This window comes from Prionailurus viverrinus, chromosome E2 (genome assembly GCF_022837055.1).
Source record: "Prionailurus viverrinus isolate Anna chromosome E2, UM_Priviv_1.0, whole genome shotgun sequence".
Classification (NCBI taxonomy): Eukaryota; Metazoa; Chordata; class Mammalia; order Carnivora; family Felidae; genus Prionailurus; species Prionailurus viverrinus.
Window position 1 is genome coordinate 56,569,375 of NC_062575.1, and position 27,316 is coordinate 56,596,690.

The window sequence follows — 27,316 nt, forward strand, 5'->3', positions numbered from 1 at the left end:
ACACACACACACACACACACACACATTTACTTACTGCACATATTCAATGTATCTCCCTCTTCCCGTCTACTCTACAAGTGGCCAAATTTAGAAGCCCAGGTGCTCCTTTGGTGCCTACAAAAGGTCAAACCACACGCAGGACCCACCGTCTAGTATAAACTCCATAGAAACCTGAAGTGAGTCTCCTCTTGTCTCTCAAGCCATTTTTGTGGCAACTTTGGAAACCTGTCCTGCTCTCCCCAGAAAGTCTCACTGTGCTTTAAACATCTTCACATCCTTTTGGTGATTAGCATTATCAGTCTTGATACCCAAGACTAAATTTCAGATAGGGGTTCATCCCATGTCTGTGGAATATCTAAAAGTGCAAATTAACTATTTTCAAGGGGATCGATATGTGAAACTCCTAGTTGGCCTACAAAGCAAGACTAATGTATCCTCAAGTGTATATGTTCATTCTTACGGGGAAACTCATGATCAGTGAGCTTTCCAAATTACTCCAGTGAAAGCTCCAAGTAGTGGTTGGGGGGAAACTTTGCACATATCATATCTCTACTCCTGAAATTTTCTTTTATTTCCTGACACTTCTCATATGCTTAATATATTTTGCCCCAGGGCTGAGCCTGGCTGGCTCAGTCAGTAGAGCATGTGACCCTTGATTTCAGGTTGTTTTGAGTTTGAACCCCACGTTGGGTGTAGAGATTGCGTCTGTGTGTGTGTGTCTGTGTGTGTGTGTGTATTATCTATTATCCCTATATAGATATATATGTATATGTGTGTGTGTGTGTGTGTGTGTGTGTGTGTGTATTGCTTCATGTAAATCAAGGCCAGTACAAGTCGTGAGTCTCGTGTAGGCACAAACAAGGGCATATGGAAACATCAGGTGCACACTGATGAATTGCACTTCAAATGTTTGGAGTCTAAGGTTGCACTGCTGTGCTGTTTTCATCATAGCCACATAAATATCCAAGAGGCAGAGGGTGGAGGGAGTAACTCAAGTAAATTATGAGTATATATTCATAAAGTTTTATGTTCTTTGATTCCATCAGGGAAGAAAATTGTTGCAGATGCTTTTCAGCCTTGACAGCCTGAAGATGTATTGTTAATGTTTGTGTTGAAGTACTATAATGAGACAGGATAGACTTGATCTGATAGGGGGAAGAAAATAATTCATTTAGAGCTTTGAAAAAATGATTACATTTTATTAATGAAAACATAAGTAGATATATTCTGAGTAAAACAGCATCAGTGTAGTGGTTAAACACAAATCCAGTACCTCTACACTGTATTCTGGTTGTTTTGATTAAGTTCTCCTCTCTGATAATTGCTTTTAGTTCCCCAAAATAAGGCTAAAATTTCACTTATCTTTGATATACAGCCACTATTTTCATTACAGGGAGAGGATGACTATCATTTCTTTTCCATTATTTCTAGCACATAAGCAGTCCCTGCTATAACCTATCATGAAAATCTCAGTCTCTCAATCTTAAAGCCTGCTTTTTCATGCTATCTGGCACAACAGTGGTTTCTGATAATCCAGTGGCCCTCTGTTGTACTGACAAATCTGTAGAAGGGATCCTGAACATACTATTTACATCATTGTTTGACATATATTCTCTGCCCAACCCATTTTCTCATTCAATACCACACAACATTGTATGTTAAAATTCAGTGTTCCTTCAGGATACATGGATAAGAATGATTCTCATTTAATAAAGTAGGCCATTTTATCATATTGATCTGCTCCCAGAAACCATCATGGTAACACACAAAAAAAAACATGTAATGAAAGTAGAACACCAAACTTCAGGTTGAAAGACATCAATAGTAATGTAGGCTTTTTAAGAAACCTCAAATTAAAAACAAAAAAAAAGTAGGTTTAAAAGAAATGGTACAGGGGCACCTGGGTGGCTCAGTGGGTTAAGCATTGACTGATGGTTTCAGCTCAGGTCCTGATCTCATGGTTTATGAATTTGAAACCCACACTGGGCTGTGTGCTGACAGCACAGAGACTGCTTGGGATTCTCTCTCCCTCTCTCTCTCTCAAAATAATAAAAAAAGATGGCACTTAAAAAAAATTTTTTTAATAAATGGTACATCACTACTAAAGATCACCTTGTTCCACTGACACTCATCTCATGAGTCTTAAATGATTTGACTTTTAATTACTGTGAATAATTTAACATCTGAGGTTGATTAATCTTGGACTAGACTTAATTCTCCCTAGTATAAATCCTCTGATATATAGTGTATTGTGGAAAATGGTTAAATGATTTTCATTCATTACGTTTCTTTTTTACTCACATTTTTTAAAAGTTTATTTATTTTGAGAGAGAGTGGAGAAGGGGCAGACAGGAGGAGAGAGAGAGAGAATTCCAAATAGGTTCTGCACCACCAGCATGGAGCCCAATGCAGGGCTCAAACTCATGAACCACAAGATCATGACCTGAGCTGAAGTCAGTCACTTAACTGACTGAGCCACCCAAGCACCCCACCATTCATTACATTTCTAAGGTTCCTCTTCAGTATGAATTCTTTGGTGAATCCTGAGGTCAGACCATTGTCTAAAGGCCTTGCCACATTCAATACATTTGTATGGTTTCTCTCCAGTATGCATTCTCTCATGACCCCAGAGGTGTGAACGTTTGATAAAAGCCTTCCCACACACAATACATTTGTGTGGTTTCTCTCCAGGATGTATATTCTGATGTCTTATGAGGCTTGAATACTGCTTAAAGGCTTTGTCACATTCATTACATTTGTAAGGTTTCTCTCCCGTATGAATTCTCTGATGAATTGTAAGGTTTGAATTTTGACTAAAAGCCTTGCCACACACATTACATTTATATGGTTTCTCTCCAGTATGGATTCTTTGATGTCGAGTAAGGCGTGAACACCAGTTAAAGGATTTGCCACACTCATTACATTTGTAAGGTTTCTCTCTTCCATGAATTCTCTGATGATCCCCCAGGCTTGAGCTTTGAATAAAAGCATTACCATGTATACCTGATTCATCATGTTTCTTTTCAGTATGTATTTTCTGATGTCTAGTAAGGTGTACAAGCTGTGTATATTCTTTGTCACATTCATTACATTTATAAGGTTTCTCACCAGTATGGTTTTTTTTATGTTTAGTTAGGCTTGAACGCACAGTAAAGGCTTTGCCACATTCATTACATTTGTGAGGTTTCTCACCAGTATGAATTCTCTGATGATCCACAAGACTTGAACTTTGGATAAAAGCCTTACCACATTCATTACATTTGTATGGTTTTTCTCCAGAATGAATTTTCTGATGTTTCACAAGACTTGAAATGTGGATAAAAGCCTTGGCACACACAGTACATTTGTGTGGCTTCTCTCCAGGATGTACATTCTGATGCTTAGTGAGGTGTGAGCATTGCTTAAAAGCCTTGCCACACTCATTACATTTATAAGGTTTCTCGCCAGTATGGATTCTTCGATGAATCCTGAGGGTAGACCACTGCCTAAAAACCTTGCCACATTCAATACATTTGTATGGTTTCTCTCCAGTATGAATTCTCTTGTGATCCCAAAGATATGAACGTTTGGTAAAACCCCTACCACATTCATTACATTTGTAAGGTTTCTCTCCTGTATGAATTCTCTCATGACGCCAGAGGTCTGAACACTTGATAAAAGCCTTACCACATTCGTGACATTTGTGTGGTTTTTCTCCAGTATGAATTCTCCAATGGTTTGTAAGGTGGGAATTTTGATTAAAGACCTTGTCACATATATTACATTTATATGGTTTCTCTCCGGTATGGATTCTCTGATGTCTTGTGAGGTTTGAGAACTGCTTAAAGGCTTTACCACACTCATTACATTTGTATGGTCTCTGCTCAGAATGAATTCTCTGATGACTAGTAAGGACTGAATGATGGCTAAAAGTCTTTCCACATTCGTTACATTTGTATGGTTTTTCTCTAACTTTTGTTTTCTGGTGCTGTGTAAGCAATGAAGAATACATAAAAACCTTTCCATATTTATTACAAATGTTGGTTTTGACACTAGGAGGCAATCTCTGAAGCGGCAAAATGGAACAAGTTTTGACAGACTTCTCAACTTGATTACATCCACTAATTTTCTCCTCAGTTTGAAATAATTCAGCCAGATGCAACTTGGAGCTTAATGCAATTCTATTTTCAAAACATTTTGTATACTTGTTTCCTGCATAGATTATATTGGTTTTTATTTTTAACAAATTCTTTATTAATGATTTCCCTTGTTTAAAATATTGATATGTACTTTTTCTTAAAGAAACACTGTGCTTTAAAGGTAAATTAATCCAGGATTTGCTGTCTTGTTTATCTCTTCGACCACTGAGATTTAGGTTATCTGTCACAAGCATTCCTTTTGAATTTCTTTCTTCATATTCGCACTTGCTCTCAAATTCATACGTATTTCCCCAGACTTCCCTGAAGTCAAAATCCTCAAGGCCATGGCTTTCAGGTCTTCCCAAGAGCACTGACTGGTATAATTCTCCATTATTAATGTCTTTCTTTGGTAATAATTCCTTGATCACGAATGTAGCAGAGCTATCTGAAAGATATATAAAAAAAAAGTCTTCATATTAACTAGAGTTGCAAGATGGATGTTAGACTAAAAGTAAAACTTACATTGAAGAAATAAAAACTTCTCAACCAAAGTCTGTAAATGTTTAAGAAGGCAAAGTGAATAGAATCTTTTAATAAAAGATAACACGTATTTCGAATTATATTAAGAGAAACCTACTTTGAAACACCCTATGACCAAATCATTTACATTATGTAAACTTACGTAAGTTCTGAAAGAAAGTGTATTCTTTGCCCACCACATCAAAACACACACCAAATGCCAGTAGACAAATAGGTGTGTCGTACTGAAAACATATTATACAAATGCATATTTACAGTGTAATTACTATATGCAAATAAATGATGAGGCACAGTTCTACATGAAGTAATGACAATCCATAAAAATATGAATTAGGGACGCCTAGCTGGCTCAGTCGGTAGAGCATGTGACTCATGATCTCGGGGTCATGAGTTTGAGCCCGATGTTGGGTATAGAGATTCCTTAAAAATAAAGTCCTCCAAAAAAAAATGAATAAGATAAATACCTAGAAGTTACAAACTATAAAAGTAAAAATAAAAAGGTAATAAGAAGTCAAAAATAATTTAATACAACATCATTGGAATAAGAAAATATTCTTAGTATCTACTCTAAAACTGTCTATGCTGTATGCAGAATAGGCATTTTAGAACATTTAACAATTGGTGAATTGCGGTCATATTCCATACTAGATACTGAAACTCCTAATCTGTAGATGACAAGTTAATAAATGAAATTTTTAAATTAAACCAACATAAATCCAACAGGTAAATAATAAGTAACCACACTTACACACAATTATAGACTGGAATTCTAATGATTTCTCTCTTAATAACAAGGGAAAGGACTTATATTCCAGAAAGAGCACACAATATGAGAATTGGAAAACATGTTGAGAAAAGCTTCCACATATTCATAGCAGTCTAAGTTACACAGATGCCCAGTGGCTTCTGAAATAACAGTTTTCAGATAAATAGTATTGTAAAGAACTGGGTAAATAGTAAATAGTATTGTAAAGAACTGGGTAAAAGTAACAGCATGAAAATCGTGGAATATTCTAAGTCCATCTCTCTATAAAAACAGCAAGGAAGTTGGCAAAAACTGTCAAAATCAACTTTATCAAAATTCTGGAAACCAAACAAAGATTTATAGCAATCACGTAGGTACTTAAGAAAAAGGCAGCTGATCTCAGTTGGAGAGATTTTAACATTTTAACTTCCCCTGGCCCAATCCCATTCTCTACAGCATAGAGGCAGCCCATGTTCCTGCTATAGGTCCCATGTACTGGGAGTGGCAGAACAGACTTGATTCTCTAAGAATTGTGGGTTTTACTTTGATCTGCTTGGTGGCTCACTGAAAAACTGGCTCAAAAAGTTTTGCCTTTGCCGAATTCAAGAGGTGCTTTGCCAGGTGGGGTGGGAGTGGTGTCCATTTGACAAGCATATTTAAAGGCAAGTATACTAGCAGATGGCACGCTTGGGGCCAAGAGAAGACACTGTGAAGCCAGGGATGAAGGGCTGGGGAGTAAAATGCTTTGGAGAATAACGGCTTTGAAAAACAGCTACACGTTCCTAGGAATCTAAGTCGTGCACATTCCCAGGGTGGGGCCAGTGCTCAGAAAACACGTGAGGTGACCCTGTGCCTCACCTCCTGTTAACCTTCAGGCTTGGCAGAAGCAGGAGGTAAAGGCTAAGACCCCACTATAAACCGCCAAGCTGAGTTTTGGGTATTCCCAAACAAACGTACAAAGTCTATTTCCAAAGACTAGGAGTCTCTTGCTTTTTGGTTTTTTTGGTTCCAGGTGTTTGAGAAGTTATGCGTTTAATCACTAGCTCACCACTAAGCAAACCAGATGTGACAAACAATACAGACTTTACAAAACTGACTCAGAAAAATGACTAAACAGACAACAGCAACTGCAGTAAACAGCAATAAGCAATGCTGAGGTGCGGGTATGGGTGGGGGAGAATGTGACTTCCAGAGTTGTCATAATACTCAAAATGTTTAACTTAAAAACATAATTATGAGGCAGGCAAACCAACAATAATGTATAGCCCATACATAGGAAAAGAAGCAATTTAAAAAGATTGTCCCTGAGGAAGCCCAGACTTCAGACTTTGCTAGACAAAGAATTTATGTCACTATTTTGAAAGAACTATGCTGAAAGAACTATGAAGAGACCATATGCAAATAACCAAAGGACCCAATGACAGCAATATTTCTCAAAACTGAGAATATCAAGAAAGAGGCAGAAATTAGAAAAAGGAACCAGAATCGACATTCTGGAGCTGAAAAGTACAGAAACTAAAATGGAAAAAGCCCTAAGGGAGTTTAGCACCAAATTGAACAGGCAAATTGAACAAATTAAGTCCACTGAGATTACTCTGTCTCAGCAGAAGAAAAAAGCATGAAGAAAAATGAATGGAACAAGAGACTCGCCGGGCACTTTCAAGTGTACCAACATAGATCATGGGAATCCCAGAAGGAGAGGACAGAATGAAATGGGCAGAAAAAATATTTGAAGTAATAAGGCAGAAAAATTCCCAAATTTGGTGAAGTACATAAACCTACAAACATATCCAAGGAGTTCAGCAAGGCCCGAGTGAGATAAACTGAAAGATGCCCACAGTGAAACACTTCATAATCAAGCTGTCAAAAGCCAAAGACACAGAACCCTGAAAGCGGCAAAGGGTAGTTCCTCTGGTAAAAGAGATCGTCAATAAAATTACCCAATGATTTCACACCAGAAACCGTATGGACCAGAAGGCAACGGGATGACATTTTCACAGTGCTAAAGAGAAATAAAGGTCTATTAAGAATTCTGCACACTTCAAACTATCCTTCAAAAATAGAAGAAAACTTAAAACGTTGCCAGAAAAACAAAACAAAACAAAACAAAACTGGGGAGTCCCTTGCTGGAAGACCAGTCTAACAAAAAATTAGTAAAGGGAATGCTTGAGGCTAATACGAAGGAAGAAACAAAAACTGGAATCCACATCAAGAAATAAGAAACAGTAATAAAGACAGTAGACTGGTGAGTATAAGGTTAGTATTGTGTTTTCAGTTTGTCACTCTTTTTCCCTATTGATTAAAATAACAACATCAAACAGTATTTAAAATCTGTGATTTAAATGTGAACCACTGATGGTCACACAATATATATACACAATTTGTGACAGCAGCAGAGGAGAGAAGGACAGGATTTATAGAAGCAAAGTTTTTAGGGGCGCCTGGGTGGCTCAGTCAGTTAAGCATCTGACCAGCTCAGGTCATGATCTTATAGTCTGTGAGTTTGAGCCCTGCATTGGGCTCTGTGGTGACAGTGCAGAGCCTGGAGCCTGCTTCAGATTCTGTGTCTCCCTCTCTCTCTGCCCCTCCCCTGCTCGTGCTCTGTCTCTCTCATAAATAAACACTAAAAAAAAAAATAAATAAATAAAAGAAGAAAGTTTTTATATACAGGCATACCTTGGAGATACTGTGGGCTCAGAGAGCAATGCAAATCTAATGAATTTTTTGTTTTCCTAGTGTCTGGAGTATCAGAAAAAACAGACTTTAAGTAAAAATTGTTATGAGACAAAGGACAATATATATTTTAAAAAGTATAACTCACTAAGGAATTACAGCAAATATGAACATATACACAAGAGAACCCCAAAATATGTGAAATATTTATAGAATTGAAGGGAGAAATAAAAATAGTTGTAGAAGAGTATTTGGAGACTTCCAGACCTCACTTTCAATGATGGAGAGTACAGCCAGACAGAAATTCAGGAAGGACACAGACAATTTTAGCCGAGTATAGACCAGCAAGCACTGACAGACGTATATGGAGCACCCCGCCCATAAGAGCAAAATACATTCTTCCCCACTTGCACGTGGGACATTCTCCAGGACAGACCGTGTATCAGTCCGTGAAGTAAGTCTCAACAAATTGAAAAAGAGTGAAATCATACAAAGTATTTTCTCCAACCGCAGAAGAATGAAACTTGACATTAGTAACTGAAGGAAAACTGGAAAGGACGTAAATACATGAAGATCTTTAAACACTTAAAAAATCCCATGAGTCAAAGAAGGTATCACACAGCAAAGTAGAAAATACTTTGAGAGAAAAGTAACAAAAACACACAACATAGCGAAACTTACAGTATAGTGTGGTGTGGACGTGCTTATACTGCTGCTGAGTCAAAGCAGTTTCGGGGCTGGATTGAGAGACCCACCCACCCCCGTGACACACACTCTAACGTGGGACAAAAGCAAAACTGAAGAAAGGGCCTGAAGAGGCAGAGAGCTCTGGGCCCACAGATGCTGATGTTTTCCAACACCAGGAGCAGGTCTCCTAAGCACACAGACTGAGGATGATCCTAGAGAAGTCCTGATGCCAGGATTGGGGAGGCTTCAGCTCTGACCCGTGTGGACTGGGAACAAGAATGGAATGAGAAAAGAAAGAGAATGAGAATGAGAAAAGAATGAGAAAGAGAAAGAGAACCCCTTAAAACCAGCCCCCTAGTGCCCTTCATGGTCAAGGAACAAAAGAGGTCACAGGGGCATGGACGCCTGGCTGGCTCAGCAAGAGGGCGTGCAACTCTTGATCTTGAGTTTGTAAGATCGAGCCCCACGTTAGGTGGAGAGATTACTTAAAAATAAAATCTTAACATTTATTTATTTTTGAGAGACAGATCACGAGCTGGAGAGGGGCAGAGAGAGAGAGGGGGATACATAATCCGAAGCGGCTCTAGGCTCTGAGCTGTCCGCACGGAGCCCTACGTGGGGCTGGAACCCACAAACCAGGAGATCGCGACCTAGGCCGAAGTCCGACACTTAACCATTCAGGTGCCCCAAAAATTAAATCTTTAAAAAAAAAAAAAAGAGGTCATGGGGCACTTAATAGAGTGCTACAGGTCATGACAAAGATTTTGCCTTGGTCTTTGCATGAGCCGGGGGCTAGGAGGATGCATTTCTACACGTCTGAAGAAGGGAGTGATGAGGGGAAGGGAAGCAAACTTTTCCTCTGAGAGCTCACAAGAAAGACACATTTGTTTTCCCACAGAACTCCCCCACTGGCGGAGAGTTCCCCAAACACCATTAACGGTGCGGCCTCCTCTCTGCCCTTCTGAGCTCTTGCCTATGTTCCCACCTGTTTGGTTTTTTCACTGTTTTCATCTTGCTCTCCAGTCTGGGGCTCTTTCCCTTGCTCCAAAATAGAGATATCATTCAAGACAGAAAGAGAGATTCCTGCTTATAAAAAGAAAGGAATGTGATGTGCTGTATCTTTTCCAGAATCCAATTCCAGCCCTTTGTTCAGCTGAGGAGAGAGGATGTTACAGATGTCTAGAAAAACATTCCACAGGCCTCTTCACTCTCTCCTGAATGCTTATGGAATATTTTTAAAACATAGATATCCAGCTCTCTTCCAAGAACTACTGAGTCAGAAGTACACGGATCTAAGTGGATCCAGAATGAGACATTTTTTAAAGTTTGCCATAAGGTTTTGTTCTTCCTCAACTTCTGGAGGCACCACTAATCTAGGGTGGGGTGGGCAGACCATCTGACGAAAGGGGGAGCGGGAGGGGATGCCGCCTCATAAAAGTTCTCATTTCAAAATGAACCCAGCCTCAATCTCCAACAAGCAGAGCAAGGGCTCCCAAGAGACTCACTGGGGCAGATCCCGACTTCTGGAGGGACGTTTTCCTTGCCCAGGGAGACCAGGTTCCTGTAGTTCTCCAGCATCACGTCCCTGTACAAGGCCCTCTGAGCGGGGTCCAGGCACTCCCACTCCTCCTGAGAGAACTCTATGGCCACATCCCTGAAGGTCAGCCGTTCCTGAAATGAAAAACACATTTCACCACGGATCCTTGGGGGTGAGTTCTGTTCACACAAAATATGAGCAGGAGAGCAGTGTAAGGCCCGATTCAACCAAAGTGAATGTTCTGACATATCATTTTGGGCAAGAACAGGTAACTGTGAGCAATTCTTAGGTCCCTAATTTTGTTTCATTATATTTTTCTATCAGAGGATATCGAATCCACTACATCACTGTAGATTTCCCATTTTTGTGGACAATAAAAAGAACGATATAAATGAAAAATACCCAACTCGCGGTTGATTATATGGACGCCGTACGCCGTACACCTGACCTTCTCCTGAGTGACAGTTCTATACACATCTAGTGGATCTAGAGCACAAGAGGTAACTTCAGGTGTGACAAACTATATGCAAAAATATAAATACATGTTTTCATTTAAAGTCAGACATTTAGCCATTATGGAATGTATGCATCAAATGGAGCTTATTCCACTAAAAACAACAAAAAAAGGATTCGGGTTGATGAACTTTACTAATGTACATTAATTGAACTAAATAGAACACAGGTTGGTCACAGCAGATCTTTGAAGAAATACTGGATGATTAAAAATTTAAAAAAACCAAAAACATAAAAGGGGCGGGGGGCGCCTGGGTGGCTCAGTTAGTTAAGCATCTGACTTCAGCTCAGATCACGGGTCATGATCTCTCGCTTCCTGAGTTCGAGCCCCGCATCTGGTTCTGTGCTGACAGCTCAGAGCCTAGAGCCTGCTTCAGAATCTGGGACTCCCCTCTCTCTGCCCCTCCCCGTCTCATGCTCTGTCTCTCTCAAAATATAAATGTTAAAAAAAATTTTTTTTAAATCATACCAAACAGGACATCTGAAACGTTTTTATTGAGGAAGAACTTTCCACCAAGCATCACAATCCACAGTAAGCACTGGAAACATTTCCACCAAAGGTGAGGCTGAGGTAGGTGGGCCAGCCAGGCTCCTGCCATTCACCGCTGCTCTGGATGCCTAAGCTGGGCCCAGCTGGGGGGAAACACTCATTCCCATTAGAAGTTGCACTGAGGAACCTATTTGCAAGACATTTCCCAACCTATGTGAAGGACATAACAAAGACATGACCAAAACTGACAAACTTAATTCTTTTTGTTTTTTAATTTTTTTAATGTGTTCTTATTTTTGAGAGAGAACACGAGCAGTGGAGGGGCAGAGAGAGAGGGAGACATGGAATCTGAAGCAGACTCCAGGCTCCGAGCTGTCAGCAAAGAGCCCAACGCGGGGCTCGAACTCATGAACCACAAGATCATGACCTGAGCCAAAGGCAGATGCTCAGCTGACTGAGCCACCCAGGCGCCCCCAAACCTAATTCTTACTGGAGGTGTGGTGACATAAAGACCTCAGTGATTTAGAAACTCAGAGCAATTCAAATGCAGAAGAAATGTGGGATTTAAAAAAACGAAACAGTGGCCATTGTGCTGAGGAAAAATATTTTGAAAACAAAAATTAAATGGAGAGATTTGCCAAAAAACACATGAACCTATTAATGTGTGTGTGTTACATGAAACTTTACAATCAATGAAATAAATAACTACCAGATATATACAAAAAGCCAATTTAAGGAGATAATTTTAAGAAAAGAGTACTAAATACATAATACCTTGAGATTATGCTAGCTCAGATCTGCCTAAGAAAGATCAGAAAGTAGAGGGCAAGAAGGAAAGATTTACATTTCACTGCAAAACACTGATAAAATAAAGACACAAGGCTGTGTGTAAAGAATTAAGCCATAAAATAGCCCTTAAAAATATATCAAAGGAGAACAGCAAAGTATGAAAATCCAGGTTTTATTCCCACAAAACTAATGAAAGTTACAAGTAGGTGGAAAATGGAAATACAACGGATTGTCAATTTCTCCCCAATTTTCAAACACAAAGAGATTACAGTACCAATTTTGCTTTCATCAGGGGGGAAATCTCACGTGTTGTTGTGGGATGGGGTACTTCGTAGCTTTAGGAGACCATATCGGACAGAATCTATCCTAATGTGAAATGCACTGTCCTTAACCCAGTAATCACACGTTGAGTTGCCTGACCCAGAGAAATCCTGAGACATCTGCAGAGAGGCCGGCCTACTCCTACACAGCCATCGTGGCATTCTTTACATCAGCGAAAAATGGCAAAGGTCCCCGTGTGTCCCCATTAAGAAAATGATCCAATGAGGCTCTAAATGAGCAAGCTGTGTCTGAATGTGTTGATTAACATGAAAACAGTGTCTAGACGTGCTATGTAAATTTTTCTAATTTGCATAATAAAATGTTACGACAAACTTCATCGAGATTTCCTAAAATTTTATACCAGTGTTAAATGCATTTGTATCAGGTTTGAACTGACTCCTGCCACAGAACTGACAACATCAGTTCCCTGTTGAGACATGAAGGGTGGGGAAGTGACAGGGAAGAGCATCCCCTTCTGACTACATCTTCGTGCCTAAGTTGCTTCTTGGTCTGGAGCTTATTCAATCAACCAATCAATACATGTCACTCACTCATGTGATGTCTAAGGTCAATGAGATATAATACTTAAAAATAATGGTGGAACCAGATGGCTACAGCCCCTCTGATGGTGAAGATAAAGTTCTATGCTCCAGATCTGGGCTAAATTAACACCATTTTCATCTAAAACATCTGCCTCACAAGAGCTGCTGTAGGAACGCCATGGTCTCTGTGGGACAGATGTGCTGAGAATGATTTTTTTAAAACCTTTACCATTGATTAGGTTGACTCCACACTGTAAAACCAACTATGGAATAAAACATCCACTATCACGGATGCTGATTTCTGAACTTGATTCTAAATTAGTAGTTTGGAACCAGAAACACCATGGTGCACTTGTTTAGCTCTGAATGCATTACAAGGTCAGGCAGAGCTGCTTTCTTCTTACCACTCTTCTTTTCCAGAGTCTTCCAACTCTTCCTACACACGAATCCAGGACTTCCACACACGGCTTCTTTCATCCTGGTCGACAGAGAGCCTACTGTGTGTCCAGAGGCGGCCCCTAAACACCCCCTGCAGCCCAGCCACACTGACACCACCCGTCTCCACCCGCCTGTTGCGCCAGTGCAGCCCCCTCACAGGCTCCGATCCCTGGGTCACTACGAGCTGGAATCTAAGTGCAGAGGAGAGGGACCGGGGGAAGGCCTGGGGGAGTGTGGACAAACACTTCAGACTCAGACAAGGTTGGCAAGTCCAAGAAGGGCCTTGCAGGAATGAGAGACAGGAAATCGGCCCAGGATATGACTTCACCTGACAGACGGCCATTCCCGACTCCTTTCCTTTGCTCTTCCTCCCTTTCCAGGATTCTTCCTCAGGCAGGATCAGGCTTGGGAATTCAATCCTAAGTGTCAAGAAAACGCAGCTTAATGCTTTGAGTCAGTCTGGGTCCTTCCTGTCCTGCAGCCTCACACGGGAAGGCCTCTCCGTGTGAAAACACGGGGGGAGCCCCAGGACAGTGGACTCCTCCAGAGGCCAGCAAGTGACCTTCCCACCCTTCTTCTTCAGAACCGGCTCCCGCCCTGGTGAACCCCCCCCCCCCCCCGCACGGCATCAGTGGGGACCTGGGCGGGACCTGACCCTCCCCTGCAGGTCACAGGCCAGCCCCGATCACACCCCACGGAGAGTGGGTGCCCCCTCACCTCTCCCTGGGTCAGAGGCTGATGTCAGCCTCAGACATGCAGCACCACAGCCTTGGTGCTCAGCACTGGAGACACATCAGAAACCCCCGAGGCACTTTAACTAGGACTGAGATCAGGCCCTGTCTCCCCTTGGCCATTTGAAGGGAATCTTTGGGAGGCACACAAGAGCTGTATCTGCAGACAGCCTCAGATTTACAGTGTGAAGCTGGGTGGAGCACACTCAGGAGGCCCACCCAGCACATCCCCCTTCTGGCTCTGGATCCCCAGGGGCCTTGCTATCATGAATATCCAGCCAGTGGAAGGGGAAGGAGCAGGAGAGAGATGCCAAGGAGGCACTATGGACCAGAATTGGGGGTGGGGACGTGGCTGGAATGTTAAAGGGAGCGGGGGCAAGAAGGCGCCACTGAGAGGTGATATCAGAACAAAGACCAGAGGAAAGAAGAGATTTTACCACCTGCACATGAGGGGTCAGAGACTTCGAGGCAGAAGGACACCCATGTGAAGACCCTAAGGTAGTGGTGTTCTGAGCTCCAGAAAGGACAGAGAAGCCTGTGCAGCTGGAGCAGGGTGAGTAGAGGAGACAAGGAGGTAAGATCAGAAAGTATTAAAGGAAGCAAATCAGAAGGGACTGCATTCTTCCAAATGTCCCCCATACCTCATGTATTCCCTTATCCATTTTGAGTAAACATCTGATTTTTATTTATTGTGTCCTAAGTTAAAACACTAACAAGTAATGTCTGTTTTGCAAACATGTCAAGATGCCCATCTAAGCCCAGGAAATACAGGGTCACCCTATATGCAGAGGCAGACTGCAAGGGACAGGTTTGGAGGAGTTTGGGGGGGGGTCACTGTTGGACATATTAAGGTGAAGATACCAGGCTGTTGTCCCAGCAGAGACATCGAGGAGACAGCTGGGTAAAGGCCCCTGGTTTCAGGGGAGAAGTCTGGTGGAACAGTGAAAGGAGACATCAGTGTTGAAAGTCATGAGATGGGGCGAGGGGAAAAAGCAGGAAGTGAGAAGGGTTTTCAAGGCTAAGCCCAGGGGTGCTCCTGCAGTCAGAGACCAAGGAGTTAGGAGAAACAGGCACCGGGAACGGACGCATGAACATGGAGAAGAACGTTAAAACAGGTAAGTGGTAGTTTTACTTGTAAAAAACTAGTGTGATGTGGAAACCAAGAGAAGAGTGCTTCAGAAAGAGGAGACTGGCGTGCTGTTGCTGGGACCAGCATGAAGAGAAGGGGAAGCCAGTTCCTGGACTGAGAAGTGGGGAGGTCCCTGGTGACTCGGACATGGAGAGTCTCAGCGGCGCAGTGGATATGAAACAGAACTGGAACCAAGATCTGAAGCAGAGTATAAACAAGTGTTTAGTGTATTCTGCTCTAAAATGGAGCACACCCCAGGGCACTTACCACCACGGGGAATGCAGCTGATGGAAGGTTCTTTATTTTAGAGATGCGAGAAAAGGGGCGCCTCGGTGGCTCAGTCGGTTCAGGTCATGACCTTACCGCTTGTGAGTTGGAGCCCCGCATCGGGCTCTGTGCTGACATCTCAGAGCCTGGAGCCTGCCTCGGATTCTGTGTCTCTGTCTCTCTCTGCCCCTCCCCCACTCTCTCTCTCTGTCTCTCATAAATAAACATTAAAAATTTTTGTAAATAAAAATAAAGATGGGAGAATGTGGTAAAAGCCTCTTTTTTGTGTATTTTTTTAAAAGATGGGACGATATCGCCATATGTATATGCTGAACCAAATAATTGCCTGGAGGTAAAAATTGATGAGCAGGGTCCAAAGGATCCTGAGGCTGTCGTACTGTTGGACCTCACAGCCGTTCTGCAGCTGTTCCCAGAGACCCACCTCCAGCAAGCCTGCCTCAGTGAAAGCACCCACCTCCTGGGCCCCAGTCCCCCACTGTTTGCCTTCTTGACTCAGACACTCCTGCGGGTTCCCATGCTGTATGTGCTACACTCCCAGCGGACACCCCACACACAATATTGCACGACAGAACCTCCTAATCAGCTACGCACTTTGCCCAAAGATCCTACGCCATGTTCCTAATACCAGTCTTTTATTTTGGCAGGAAGACACCCACCAACCCAGGATTCGACACGTTCCCTCTTGGAGACCATACCCCAACGTCAGGCACCTCCATGGCGCCATAATACAAGAGCAATGTCTGCAATGATCCACATACTCCAACTAGACTCCGGGACCTTCTGGAACACCCCCAACTGTCATCTGTATCCCACAAAACACATGTGATGCCTTCAGGAATGCTTTGCCTGAAATAATGAGATTTTCCCCCACCAAAACCACCACAGATTACCCCCCAAATGGTGACATTTTCCCGTTAAACCCTTATGGGTCCTAAGAGACCCCACAAGTCAACCACGGAAACACTAGCTGCACTTCCTGAATCCACCCCTCAGGATTCAGGCACAAACTGCCCCACAGCTGTCAGTCTGGCTGCTATTGCTGGACAGCTCACTCCCTCCTTGTACACGGCCTCTTCACCACAGCACCTGGCTGACCAGCCAGTGTCCAAGGTCCGGTCGATGCAGGAAAGAGAAGGCTTTTCCTTCCCTCACATTGGAACAACTCTGGAAGGTCACCCCACCTGCAGAGCTCTAGGCTGTCGCCACACAGTGGAGTCTGGATTTTTGTCCCGAGGACAACCAGAAGCCAATGAAAGGATTAAAAGCCAGGGAATTCCCTCCCTGCTCTGTTTGTCCCTCTGCTGTCTCTGTCACCCTTGCCCCTCTTTCTGTCCCAGCACCACCTCTATCTGCCACGGCCCCAATTCTTTTATTCCTTCCCCACTCTCATTCTGATGTGCCTGCTCCTTGCTGCCCCACTCCCATCACCGGTTAAGATCTTTCTCGTCCAGTGTGCTACCCTTCACCTCTCTGGAGATACCTTTTAATCTAGATTTCTCTACTTTCTTTTCTCCCTCTACTTTTCTGTGGTTCACTCCACTCTTACTCTCTCTCCACATCCACCTGCTCTTCCCTGTTTTACTCTCTTTCTTTCTTCCTTTCTCTCACACTTAGTTTTACTCATTCTCCCTCAGACTGTCTCTGCTTCGCCCCCAACCCTGACACTCACAACTATGGGGGAAAAAAGTTCTCTGCCCGCGAAGAACACTTTCCAGGGAGGCTTCAATAGTGGAAACACACCATGGCAAGCACAGCAGGTGGATGCGAATGGTGCGGAAGAAGCTCCCAAGGCTGTGAGTACAAAGTGAGTGCTAACGGGGGAGGGGCCCGGCTCCGCAGGTCGCGTAGGTGGAGGGGGTGTCCGGAGAGGGGTGGTGCCTGCAGAACCCCAAGGCCAAGGAGACGTGGCTTCTGGGTCTGCACTAGCGCCTGGGGGCCAGAGAGGGAGGACGCGAAGGGGAAAGGGCCAGAGAGTGCGGAGTCCCGGGAGGGTTTTCAGCAAGAAAAAGACGCGGCAGGGGCGGTCTACCTGGACCGAAGGCGGACGGCCGGGGGCGGGGACGCGCCTCAGAGACTTTAACTCGAAATAGTCGTCGACCCCCGAACCCGCAGTGGGGCTCCCAGGCCTGGAATATCTGACGGTCCTGCCGAGAATCATCGGGCGCAGCACAAGCGCCTGAAGGGGGTTTTATCGTACGTGGTGACCCCCGAACTGCGGGTGTTGCGGATCGGAGGCCGGGGACGGGCAGGTGTATCGCAAACACCAGTGTTGAATCAGAAAAGCTGACACTGACCCACCGGAGGGTGTCCTTAGCTCCGTTTCCGGGTCTGCGGGAAACTGCGCGTGCGCAGCGTGCGGCGGGGTTGACGGCGGGGCCGCCCAGGGACGGGCCTTGGACAGTGGCCTGGACTGGACAGAAAGTGGGCGGCCGAAGGGGCGTGGCCGAAGTAGGTGTAGGGTCTGGGCCTCCGTCCCGCCCCTGGACGTTTCTCCGCACTTTCAGCCCTAAAGTACCTTGCTCCCTGCTTTTGAGTTTCTTTGAATCTCTTTGGTATCTCGTGGACCGAGCGGCCTCCTGGCTATTTGAAGTTAATGTTTCAAACATCTTGAAGTAAAAGATTAGAGTTGTGAGAGCCACTTATATTAGAAGCCGAAATGTTTTCCTTTTTTAAGTTGGAAATGGTGTTAAGTCAAAGCTCTTTTTGCTGGCGGGAGGTATTGGGGAATACAATTAAAAATAAAATCATCTCCCAACCCAGCAATCCTCCCCACAAAGGTAGTAGGAAAGAAAACCGTTTCATTAGTGAGTAAGCTTTAAACCAGAATGTGACATGCATCACAGGCAATCTGTTGAGAGATTGCAAAGATAAATCTTACCCTGTCATAGAAGACAAGCAAGCGGATACGACCGATTACATACATGTTCTCAAGAAACATAATAAGTTGTCCTCAAGAAGACATGACGACACCATTCGTCACACATAGCTCATCCTAACATTATCAGGTAAGCAGAGTGGCCATTTGTTTTAGCTAATTGGCTTCATCCAGAGAGAAAACAAACTTCTCATATTAATGACTGGAGGGAGTTTTGAAACTGGGAGCGAGGCACCTGCTGAGTTAGGCACCTATCTTCCCGCAGGAATTGGGAGGGGATAAATGTATTATCTCCTTTGATATTTACATTTCAAAGAGTTGACTCCCAGATCCTTGAGCAAACATTCCTGAGTTACAATGTTGGCAAGAGTCTTATTTAGCTTTTAAAAGACATACATACATTCCAAACAGGCAGAGAAAACTTACAAGTTTCCTAAGAGAAATGCTCTAGGAAAAAGGAGGAAGAGAAGTCTCTTTTCCTCCCCCCCCTTTTTAAGAGAGAATTAAATCTGTTTTCTCTCTCTCATTTTTAGTTTATACTTTTCCTTACAGAAACAGCATGTATTCACTAATATATAAATATTAATATATAAGTATATATTAATATATAAATATAAATCTATAAAATATATATATATATATTAACAGCTGCAATGTGCTCACAAAAATGGTAGTGTGCACTATGTCTCAGGAACTGTGTTGGGAACCACACACAAATTATGTGAGTTAATTCCTGTAATACCCTGGGAGTTGGGTTTTATATAACCATCTTCCTCAGGAGGATTTAGGTGCTGGGCTTTGCCTTGCTGGGGGTAGAGATTCTGTGTCTCTTTTGTCTCCCTATGACTGATCATTAAAATGGTCTTCATGTGACGGTAGCTCAATATACATGAAAGAAAAAAAGGCAAAGCAGTGGTGGGATTAGTGGTTCTGAGGGATTTTCTGATGGTGTGCTCATTTGTGTTCATGTATTTTGTTTTTAACATGTGGAACCATCAGTGGGCCCCCCAGGAGTTGGAGACATGGTGCTATGAGGAATTCCCTACACTTAGGTTATAACCAAAAAAGCAAATTTTCACTTATCAGATTTTAAGACCTTTGCTCCCCTTCATGTGCATCTGAGTGTCTTGAAAACCTGAGTGTCCTGGATTGTTGCATCCACACGACTCCTGAAACAGAATGCTACGGGCACCAGTGACAGTCACAACAAAGTTTATTACAATGAGAGGCAAGGCCGACCAATCAGGACCAACACTCTTGATAAGAGTGCGGCCCCGAACAGCCGGGGTACAGAGTTTTTATAACCAATCACATCGTTTTATCATCACCTGGGAACAGAACAAAGAAACAGTTTCCAGATGAGTTAGAAACAGTTGCCTAATGAGGTGTTTACTTTAGACTTTCTGCCTCTAAGTTGCAACCAGTGGATCTCCTTGACCCTGCCTCTGACGCTCTTTTCTTTGAACTTTTGTTTCCTTAATTGGTGAAGCCTAATTTACAAGAGTATGAGGTGTAGTTTACCAGAGCAAAGCAAGGCTGTTATCTCTTAACCTTCAGTGTCAACACAAAGCTGTTATTTTTCAAGCTAAGCATTAGCCAGCCCTACACTACAATTTAACCCTTACAGGATGGGCAGCCAGAGGAGCTGCTCCGAGCTAAATTCTTCTCTAAGCAGTTCTCAAGACTTAGGACCTCGGGGTGGAAGTGGGTGGGAGGAGTGTAAGAGGTAAACTCCATATCTAAGAGGTTATTTGAGAGGGTACCTGGTCTGGCAGTTCTGTTAGGCCCTGGAGACCCCAGCTAGGCAGAAGAGATGGCCTTCCAAGGTGCAGATTCTGGAGGCAGCTGAACTCTGTGTGCCCGTTGTGCAAGGCCAGAAGTGTGCCATAGAAATCTAGGCATCTAGATTTCTAGAAACCTAGAAATCAATCTAGTTTGGGGAAGAGCAACTTTAGCTAAGACCTGTGAACGCTCTATATGTCTATAAAGCATGGGGTAGTCGTGGGCTGCCAGCGCCAGCCTCTGTGCGGTCCTGTGGATACATGGAGGGTGGGAAACACTGCGTTCGGGCCCTGAGGGGCTGCCGGCTTCGCTGTGTGTGCGTGTTGGAGGGTTTGGGCAGGAAGGAAGAGGCAGAAAGGGTGAGAGTAGGAGATATCAAGTACCCCCAGGGACACCGCAGGATGGTGGGAGAACTCGTTGGTGCCACATACTCATGGCCAGTCAGGGGTGAGCACTGTAGCTCCTTCCTGTGGGCTTGGGGTCAGACTGATTTCTGGCTGAGTGATCAGAGCCCCAAATAGGTAGAGGGACCAACTTGTTGCTGCATGTTTGGATCCTGAGTAAGGAATACACAGGACAGTCTTTTGAGCAGAGGCGCTCCGCTTGGGCGAGCACCTTACAGCAGTGCAAGCTCCCGGGGGCAAGGACTCCGGGAGGTGGAGTCTGGTCTACCAGGGGTGGAGCCACACCTAGGTCCCCTTCCAATCGAATTGCAGGTGTAGGCATAATATGTCCCGTGGCTTCTGGGCCGCCCAACTTGGTGCCCAAGTTTCCTAAATTCTCTGGAGAAGCCTGAGTCCCAAAGACGTGATCAGGTGAGGTCCTGCCTTCTCCCAGTGACCCTGAGTTTTAAATACTGCTTGTACTGTCTAATCATGACTATAAAATTCATGATGTGTCTGCAGATTTGTTTCTATGATTAATGAAAAAATAGCAAAATATTTTTCTTAATATAGCCTCCAGGTTCTCGTTCAGTTTAACAGTCACAGAGGCCTCTGACTTTGGTGGTTTAGAGCAACATCTTCCAACAGTTAATAATGTCTCAGGTAGGGACACCTGGGTGGCTCAGCTGGTTAAGCATCGGACTTTTGGTTTCAGCTCAGGTTTTGATCTCATGATTTTGTGAGTTCGAGCCCCACATGTGCTGACAGCAGGGAGCCTGCTTGGGATTCTCCCTCTCTCTCTCTCTCTCTCCCTCTCTGTCTCTCTCTCTGCCCCTCCCCCACTCACACTGTCTCTGTCTCTCTCAAAATAAATAAATAAACTTAAAAAAAATAATGTCTCAGGTAGGACAGTATGTAATAGAAAATATATTGGTCTCTGCCTCTGTTTCCTGGCACAAAGCCCCTAAGACCCTTGTAATTTCCGAAGTTATAAGAGCAATAGGGGCGTATTTTGTTCTAATACTTAGTCTTTGACCCTGATTCCTGACACACAGGTCTAAAATCCCTTGGAATTTTTTCTGATACGAGTGTCTTTTGTTCTAAAGAGGCAGACCTTGGTGGGCTCCTGAATGGGAGCCGGTCACCAAAAAGACCTTGACCAATCCGTTCTTCCACCCGGCTATACCTGAGTTATATTCTTTTACAATAAACCAGTAATGTAGTAAGTAAACTGTTTACCTGAGTTCTGTGGACTGTTCTAGCAACTGTATCGAACCAGAGTAGGAAGTCTCATAATGAGATGGGGAAACTGAAGGGACCCCATTAAAAAAAGCTGTTTCCCCCCTCTTGCTTCTTTTCCAGCTTCCATTTTTGCTAGGGCCTGCACCCCCACTCCACTCTACACATGCCTTGTAATGCAAATAGCATGTGTCCTCCTTGTGAGGGACAAAGAGACAATGATATCTTTGGAACTTTCCAGCACAATAGCTAACATCTAAGGAGTGATTGGGTGGGGTCGCCTCCAAGACCACTGACTCCAAACACCTTGATGCCAAGACCCCCTAGCTTCAGGGAATGAGTGACTTATGAAGGACACCTGGATCCTGTCCTTGCTCTGACCAGTTCCCTGATTCCTAAGAGGACATGTGCACAAGACCACAATTGCCAATAAAAACCACAGACCCTAAGCAAAGAGGAGACTCACACTCTTTTCCTTTCCGAGTCTCCTGGGCACTCTGTATATATACATCTATATATATCTTCAGTAAATTCTGCTTTCACTCCCCGCTGGCTCACATTTGATTTCCATCCTGCATGAAGCCAAGAACCCTCTCAATTAGTCCTGTGGGGCCCCCACTCTGGGTCCTCAGACCCAGCTGCCTGCATCAATAAGAACCTCCAATTTATAGCCAGTTGGTCAGAAGCACAGGTGACAACCTGGACTTGTGATTGCCGTCTGAAGTGGGAGAGGGGACGGGCTTATAGGACTGAGTCCTTAACCTGTGGGATCTGACAGTGTCTCCAGGTAGACAGTGTCAAAATCGAGTTGAATTATAGGACACCCAGCTGCTGTCACAGAGAATTGCTGGTAGAGGAAACACTATCACACATTTGGCAACCAGACATGTCAGAAGTATTGTGTGAATAAAAGAACAACATAGGGGGGCGCCTGGGTGGCTCAGTCGGTTGGGCGTCCAACTTCGGCTCAGGTCATGATCTCGCGGTCTGTGAGTTCGAGCCCGACGTCGGGCTCTGTGCTGACAGCTCAGAGCCTGGAGCCTGTTTTGGATTCTGTGTCTCCCTCTCTCTGACCCTCCCCCATTCATGCTCTGTCTCTCTCTGTCTCAAAAATAAATAAACGTTAAAAAAATTTAAAAAAAAACATAGGAATGTGTTTTTCCAACTCAGGGACACAACAGAGCATAATGAAGATACGGAGTTTTCCAGGGCCATTCAAAGGGCACATATGCCAAAGTTCTTGGGCAAATTTGTTATTATTAGCATTAAAGTTTATAATGTTCCACTGTTCAAATATAACATGTATTTATTTTTTTAAATTTTGCTTGGTGTCATAATATCTGGTGACCGTGTTGGGCTTTACTCTGACCCTGTAAGTCTGGAAAAATAGCACTGCTCACTGCAAAGAACCACCTTTCCACACATGACTTCGGTGAGATGAAAACAGGACTTCCACCACCTCCATTTGGACCTCAGTCTGTACTTTTTCTAAGTATTGATTAAGTTCTTCTTTCCAGTTTACCTTAACTCAGGCAAAAAAAGACCCTGCTGGATCCAAAATTACCCTCAAGCAATAACGACTGTCCTGAGCCAGCAAGACCCCATGTAATTGACCCCAGGACAATGGTCAACCCAACCTTTGCTGCCCAGCTGCACGTCCCCACAGATCTTTGTCCCACGTTTCCTTATATAAACCTACAAGTATTTTCAGCACTTTGGAGACAGGCTTTCAGCCATTAGTCCCTGGTCTTCTGGGTGTTGACCTCCCTGAAATAAATTCCTTTCTTGTTCCACCACCGCTTGTGTCTCTGCCTTTGGATTTTGTCAGTGGAAAGTGGCCAAACCTGGTGTGTTTGGGGACCCCTGAGCCAGGTGCTCTTGCACCCCCGTGCCCCATTTATCTAGAAGCAAGGCAGATATAGACCCTTCAAATCCCCATCCTTTCTCCCATCAATGATTACTGAATTGTTTGTACCCACTGATCAATAGGAACTGAAGGAAACCAGCATCTGTCAGTCCAAAATATGCCACTTTGGCATACTGAGTATTTTGAATTAAGAACACTTGAACAGCTAATATAAGAAACACTCTGACCTTTCATTGTTTTCCTGAGAGTAGATCACCCTCCCATGTGAACGTCACCCTCCCTGTACCAGGAGGAAGACATTCCTATTACCAGAGATAGAGAATTGGGGTCCAAGATATCTATACGGACAAATCTTGTTAAACTGATCCTTATCTTCCTAGTTACTTCTTTACCAACTAGCCCAAATCTCTGTGTCTTGCCAATTCTTTACAAATTTACTGAATTTTGTCTAAAAGGTATAAAATCTTCCCACTCTACTTCTTTGGGTCTTCATTCTCTTGTGCAGGCTCCAGGGTACATGTATAAATTCAACAAAATGTGTATGCTTTTCTCCTGTGAATTTGTCTTAGGTCAGTTTAATTCTTAAGCCAAGCCAGAGACCCAAGAGGAAAGAGAATTTTCCCCTCCTACAGAACAATGCTTGTTAATATGACCTAACCAAACTTTACTTAAGCGTCTCTCCTTCCCTTGAGGTGCCTGGCTGGCTCAGTCAGAAGAGATGTGACTCTTGATCTTGGGGTCATAAGTTTGAGCCCCATATGGGGTGTAGAGATTACTTAAATAAATAAAACTTTAAGAGGGGCGCCTGGGTGGCTCAGTTGGTTGAGCATCCAGTTTCGGCTCAGGTAATGATCTCGCGGTTTGTGAGTTCGGGCCCCGCGTCGGGCTCTGTGCTGACAGCTCAGAGCCTGTAGCCTGCTTCGGATTCTGTGTCTCCCTCTCTCTCTGCCCCTCCCCTGCTCATACTCTGTCTCTCTCTGTCTCTCAAAAATAAATAAATGTTGGGACGCCTGGGTGGCACAGTCGGTTAAGCGTCCGACTTCAGCCAGGTCACGATCTCGCGGTCCATGAGTTCGAGCCCCGCGTCAGGCTCTGGGCTGATGGCTCAGAGCCTGGAGCCTGTTTCCGATTCTGTGTCTCCCTCTCTCTCTGCCCCTCCCCCGTTCATGCTCTGTCTCTCTCTGTCCCAAAAATAAATAAACGTTGAAAATAAATAAATAAATAAATGTTTTTTAAAAATTAAAAAATAAAACTTTAATAAAAGCTTCTCTCCTTCCCCAAAACTCAGAATTTAGACCTCTCTTGAGCATTATAATTCATAATAACCCCACCATTATAACAGACCCTCCTAAGAGTAAGCAACTTCAAGGTAAAACATTCTCTGATCATTTATAGGTCTTGCCACATGCTCATCCATTCTCCTTTACCTGTGTGTGTGTGTGTGTGTGTGTGTGTGTTTCCTAGACCTGTTTCCACCTTGAAATAAAATCTCTTCTCTGTCTGGCTTTGGAGACATTCGCAGATCATGTGGTTGGAACATTCTAATATAATAATTGTCTCAAGTAAAACCTGTCCTTACCTAAGTTTGATTTTTTTTTTAAATTTGGCAGTGGTAAATATTTCAGTTGATTCATATTTTTTTAAAAAATGTTTTTAATGTTTATTTATTTTTGAAGGAGAGAGAAACAGAGTGTGAAGGGGGGGACAGAGAGAGGGAGACACAGAATCTGAAGCAGGCTCCAGGCTTTGAGCTGTCAGCACAGAGCCCGACACGGGGCTTGAACCCACAAACTGCAAGATCATGACCTGACCCGAAGTTAGACGCTCAACTGACTGAGCCACCCAGGCGCCCCTTAGTTGATTCATCTATGTTAAGAAATATTTATTCTCTATTTTTGTGTTACCAGGTTTAATATATGTTCATCAGGTCAAATTAGTTCCTGTGTTTTTCACATTTTTGAATCTTTAATAAATGGCATCTGGTTTTATTTATTTATTTTTTGAGAGAGAGACAGAGAGTGTGTGCGTGTGCACGTGCAAGTGGGGGAGGGGCAGAGGAAAAGAGAAAGAGAGAGAATCTTAAGCAGAGTCCTGACTCAGGGCTTGATCTCGTGACTGTGAGATCATGACCAGAGCAGAAATCCAAGAGTTGGATGCTTAACTGACTGAGCCACCCAGGTACCCCAAGTGGTATCTGTTTTTAAGTGACATCACAGGGAGACATGTCAAAACCTTCCTGTGGATGAGGAAATATCCTTTGTAACTTCTTGCGAATATACCTATTTTGCTCTCTTGACAATTTTACAAGCAATAAAACTCCTCATAAACAAATAGATTCATGACTCTCACCTATTATTAACCTCTCTACTGTTATGGGTTTAATGAAATGTTCCACTGTAAACTCATTTCTTTGCTTGGGATTATGGAAGTCCATACTGAAACTTCTTTCTTGTCAACACAGTATAAGCAAGGAAAAATAATTTCCATCTACTCTTCTGAGCTCTTGGCTGAGACCCCTGTAATAAAAGATAGATTAACAGGGGAAAAAAGATGTTCAGTAACACATATACTTCCTCTATACATGGGAGAGACACAGGGAAAAATGAGTAACTCCCCAAGTAGCCTCAGCCACCTGCTTAAATACGACCTTCAGCTAAAGACAAAAGAAATATGGGGCAACGCCAGCTATGAAGAGTTTATCCAAGAAAGCTGGGTAAACAAGGATTAAGTTTGTTATGCTTCTGATCACATTTTTGTGTAGGGGCATCCTTCTCTTCCTCTATAGAGGAGACACCCTTTACAAGTAGAGATTTCCTTTAAAAGTAATTCCCCTTATGAAAGGGTAACTTCCACTCTGTTCTGAGCTTCTCCTGTGTCTCCTGTTTCTCAAAATAAGCAGCTCAAAATAATCCTTACAGCAAAAGGGTGTATTTGGGGATGGCATATTCTTTTTTTTTTTTTTTTCAACGTTTTTTATTTTTGGGACAGAGAGACAGAGCATGAATGGGGGAGGGGCAGAGAGAGAGGGAGACACAGAATCCGAAACAGGCTCCAGGCTCCGAGCCATCAGCCCAGAGCCATCAGCCCAGAGCCTGACGCGGGGCTCGAACTCACGGACCGCGAGATCGTGACCTGGCTGAAGTCAGACGCTTAACCGACTGCGCCACCCAGGCGCCCCGGGGATGGCATATTCTAATGCCCTTCAATGACTAGTTAGCCATATCACATCACAGAATAATCTACCTTTTAAAAATCTCAAAATCTCTCCCAGGGGCTCAGTCGATGGAGCTGTATGACTCTTGGTCTCTGGTTTGTGAATTCAAACCCCACGCTGGTGTAAATATTACTTTAAAAAACTCAAATCTTGGGATGCCTGGGTGGCTCAGTCCGTTAAGCATCCAACTCTTGGTTTCTGCTCAGGTCATGATTTCGTGGTTCGTGAGATGAAGTCCCACATCAGGCTCTGCACTGATGGTCCAGGGACTGCTTGGGATTCTTTCTCCCTCTCTCTCTGCCTCTTCCTCTCCCACTTGTGCTCTCTCTCTCTCAAAATAAATAAATAAACTTAAAGAAATTAAATCTTAAAAAAAATCCCTCCCAGATACCATATATTTTTTAATGTACTAACA

At 43.5% G+C, this 27,316-nt stretch overlaps 1 protein-coding gene across 1 annotated transcript; it reads right to left on the reverse strand.

Annotated features, from left to right (window-relative positions):
• Positions 1-1,972: 1,972 nt before the first annotated feature.
• LOC125153758 (zinc finger protein 677-like) lies at positions 1,973-11,045 on the reverse strand. Its single transcript, XM_047837253.1, has 2 exons — positions 10,269-11,045; positions 1,973-4,563 (listed from the first exon to the last, which is right to left on the reverse strand). The coding sequence occupies exons 1-2, from the start codon at positions 10,546-10,548 to the stop codon at positions 2,507-2,509; spliced, it is 2,337 nt and encodes a 778-aa protein (XP_047693209.1). The 5' UTR covers positions 10,549-11,045; the 3' UTR covers positions 1,973-2,506.
• Positions 11,046-27,316: the final 16,271 nt, after the last annotated feature.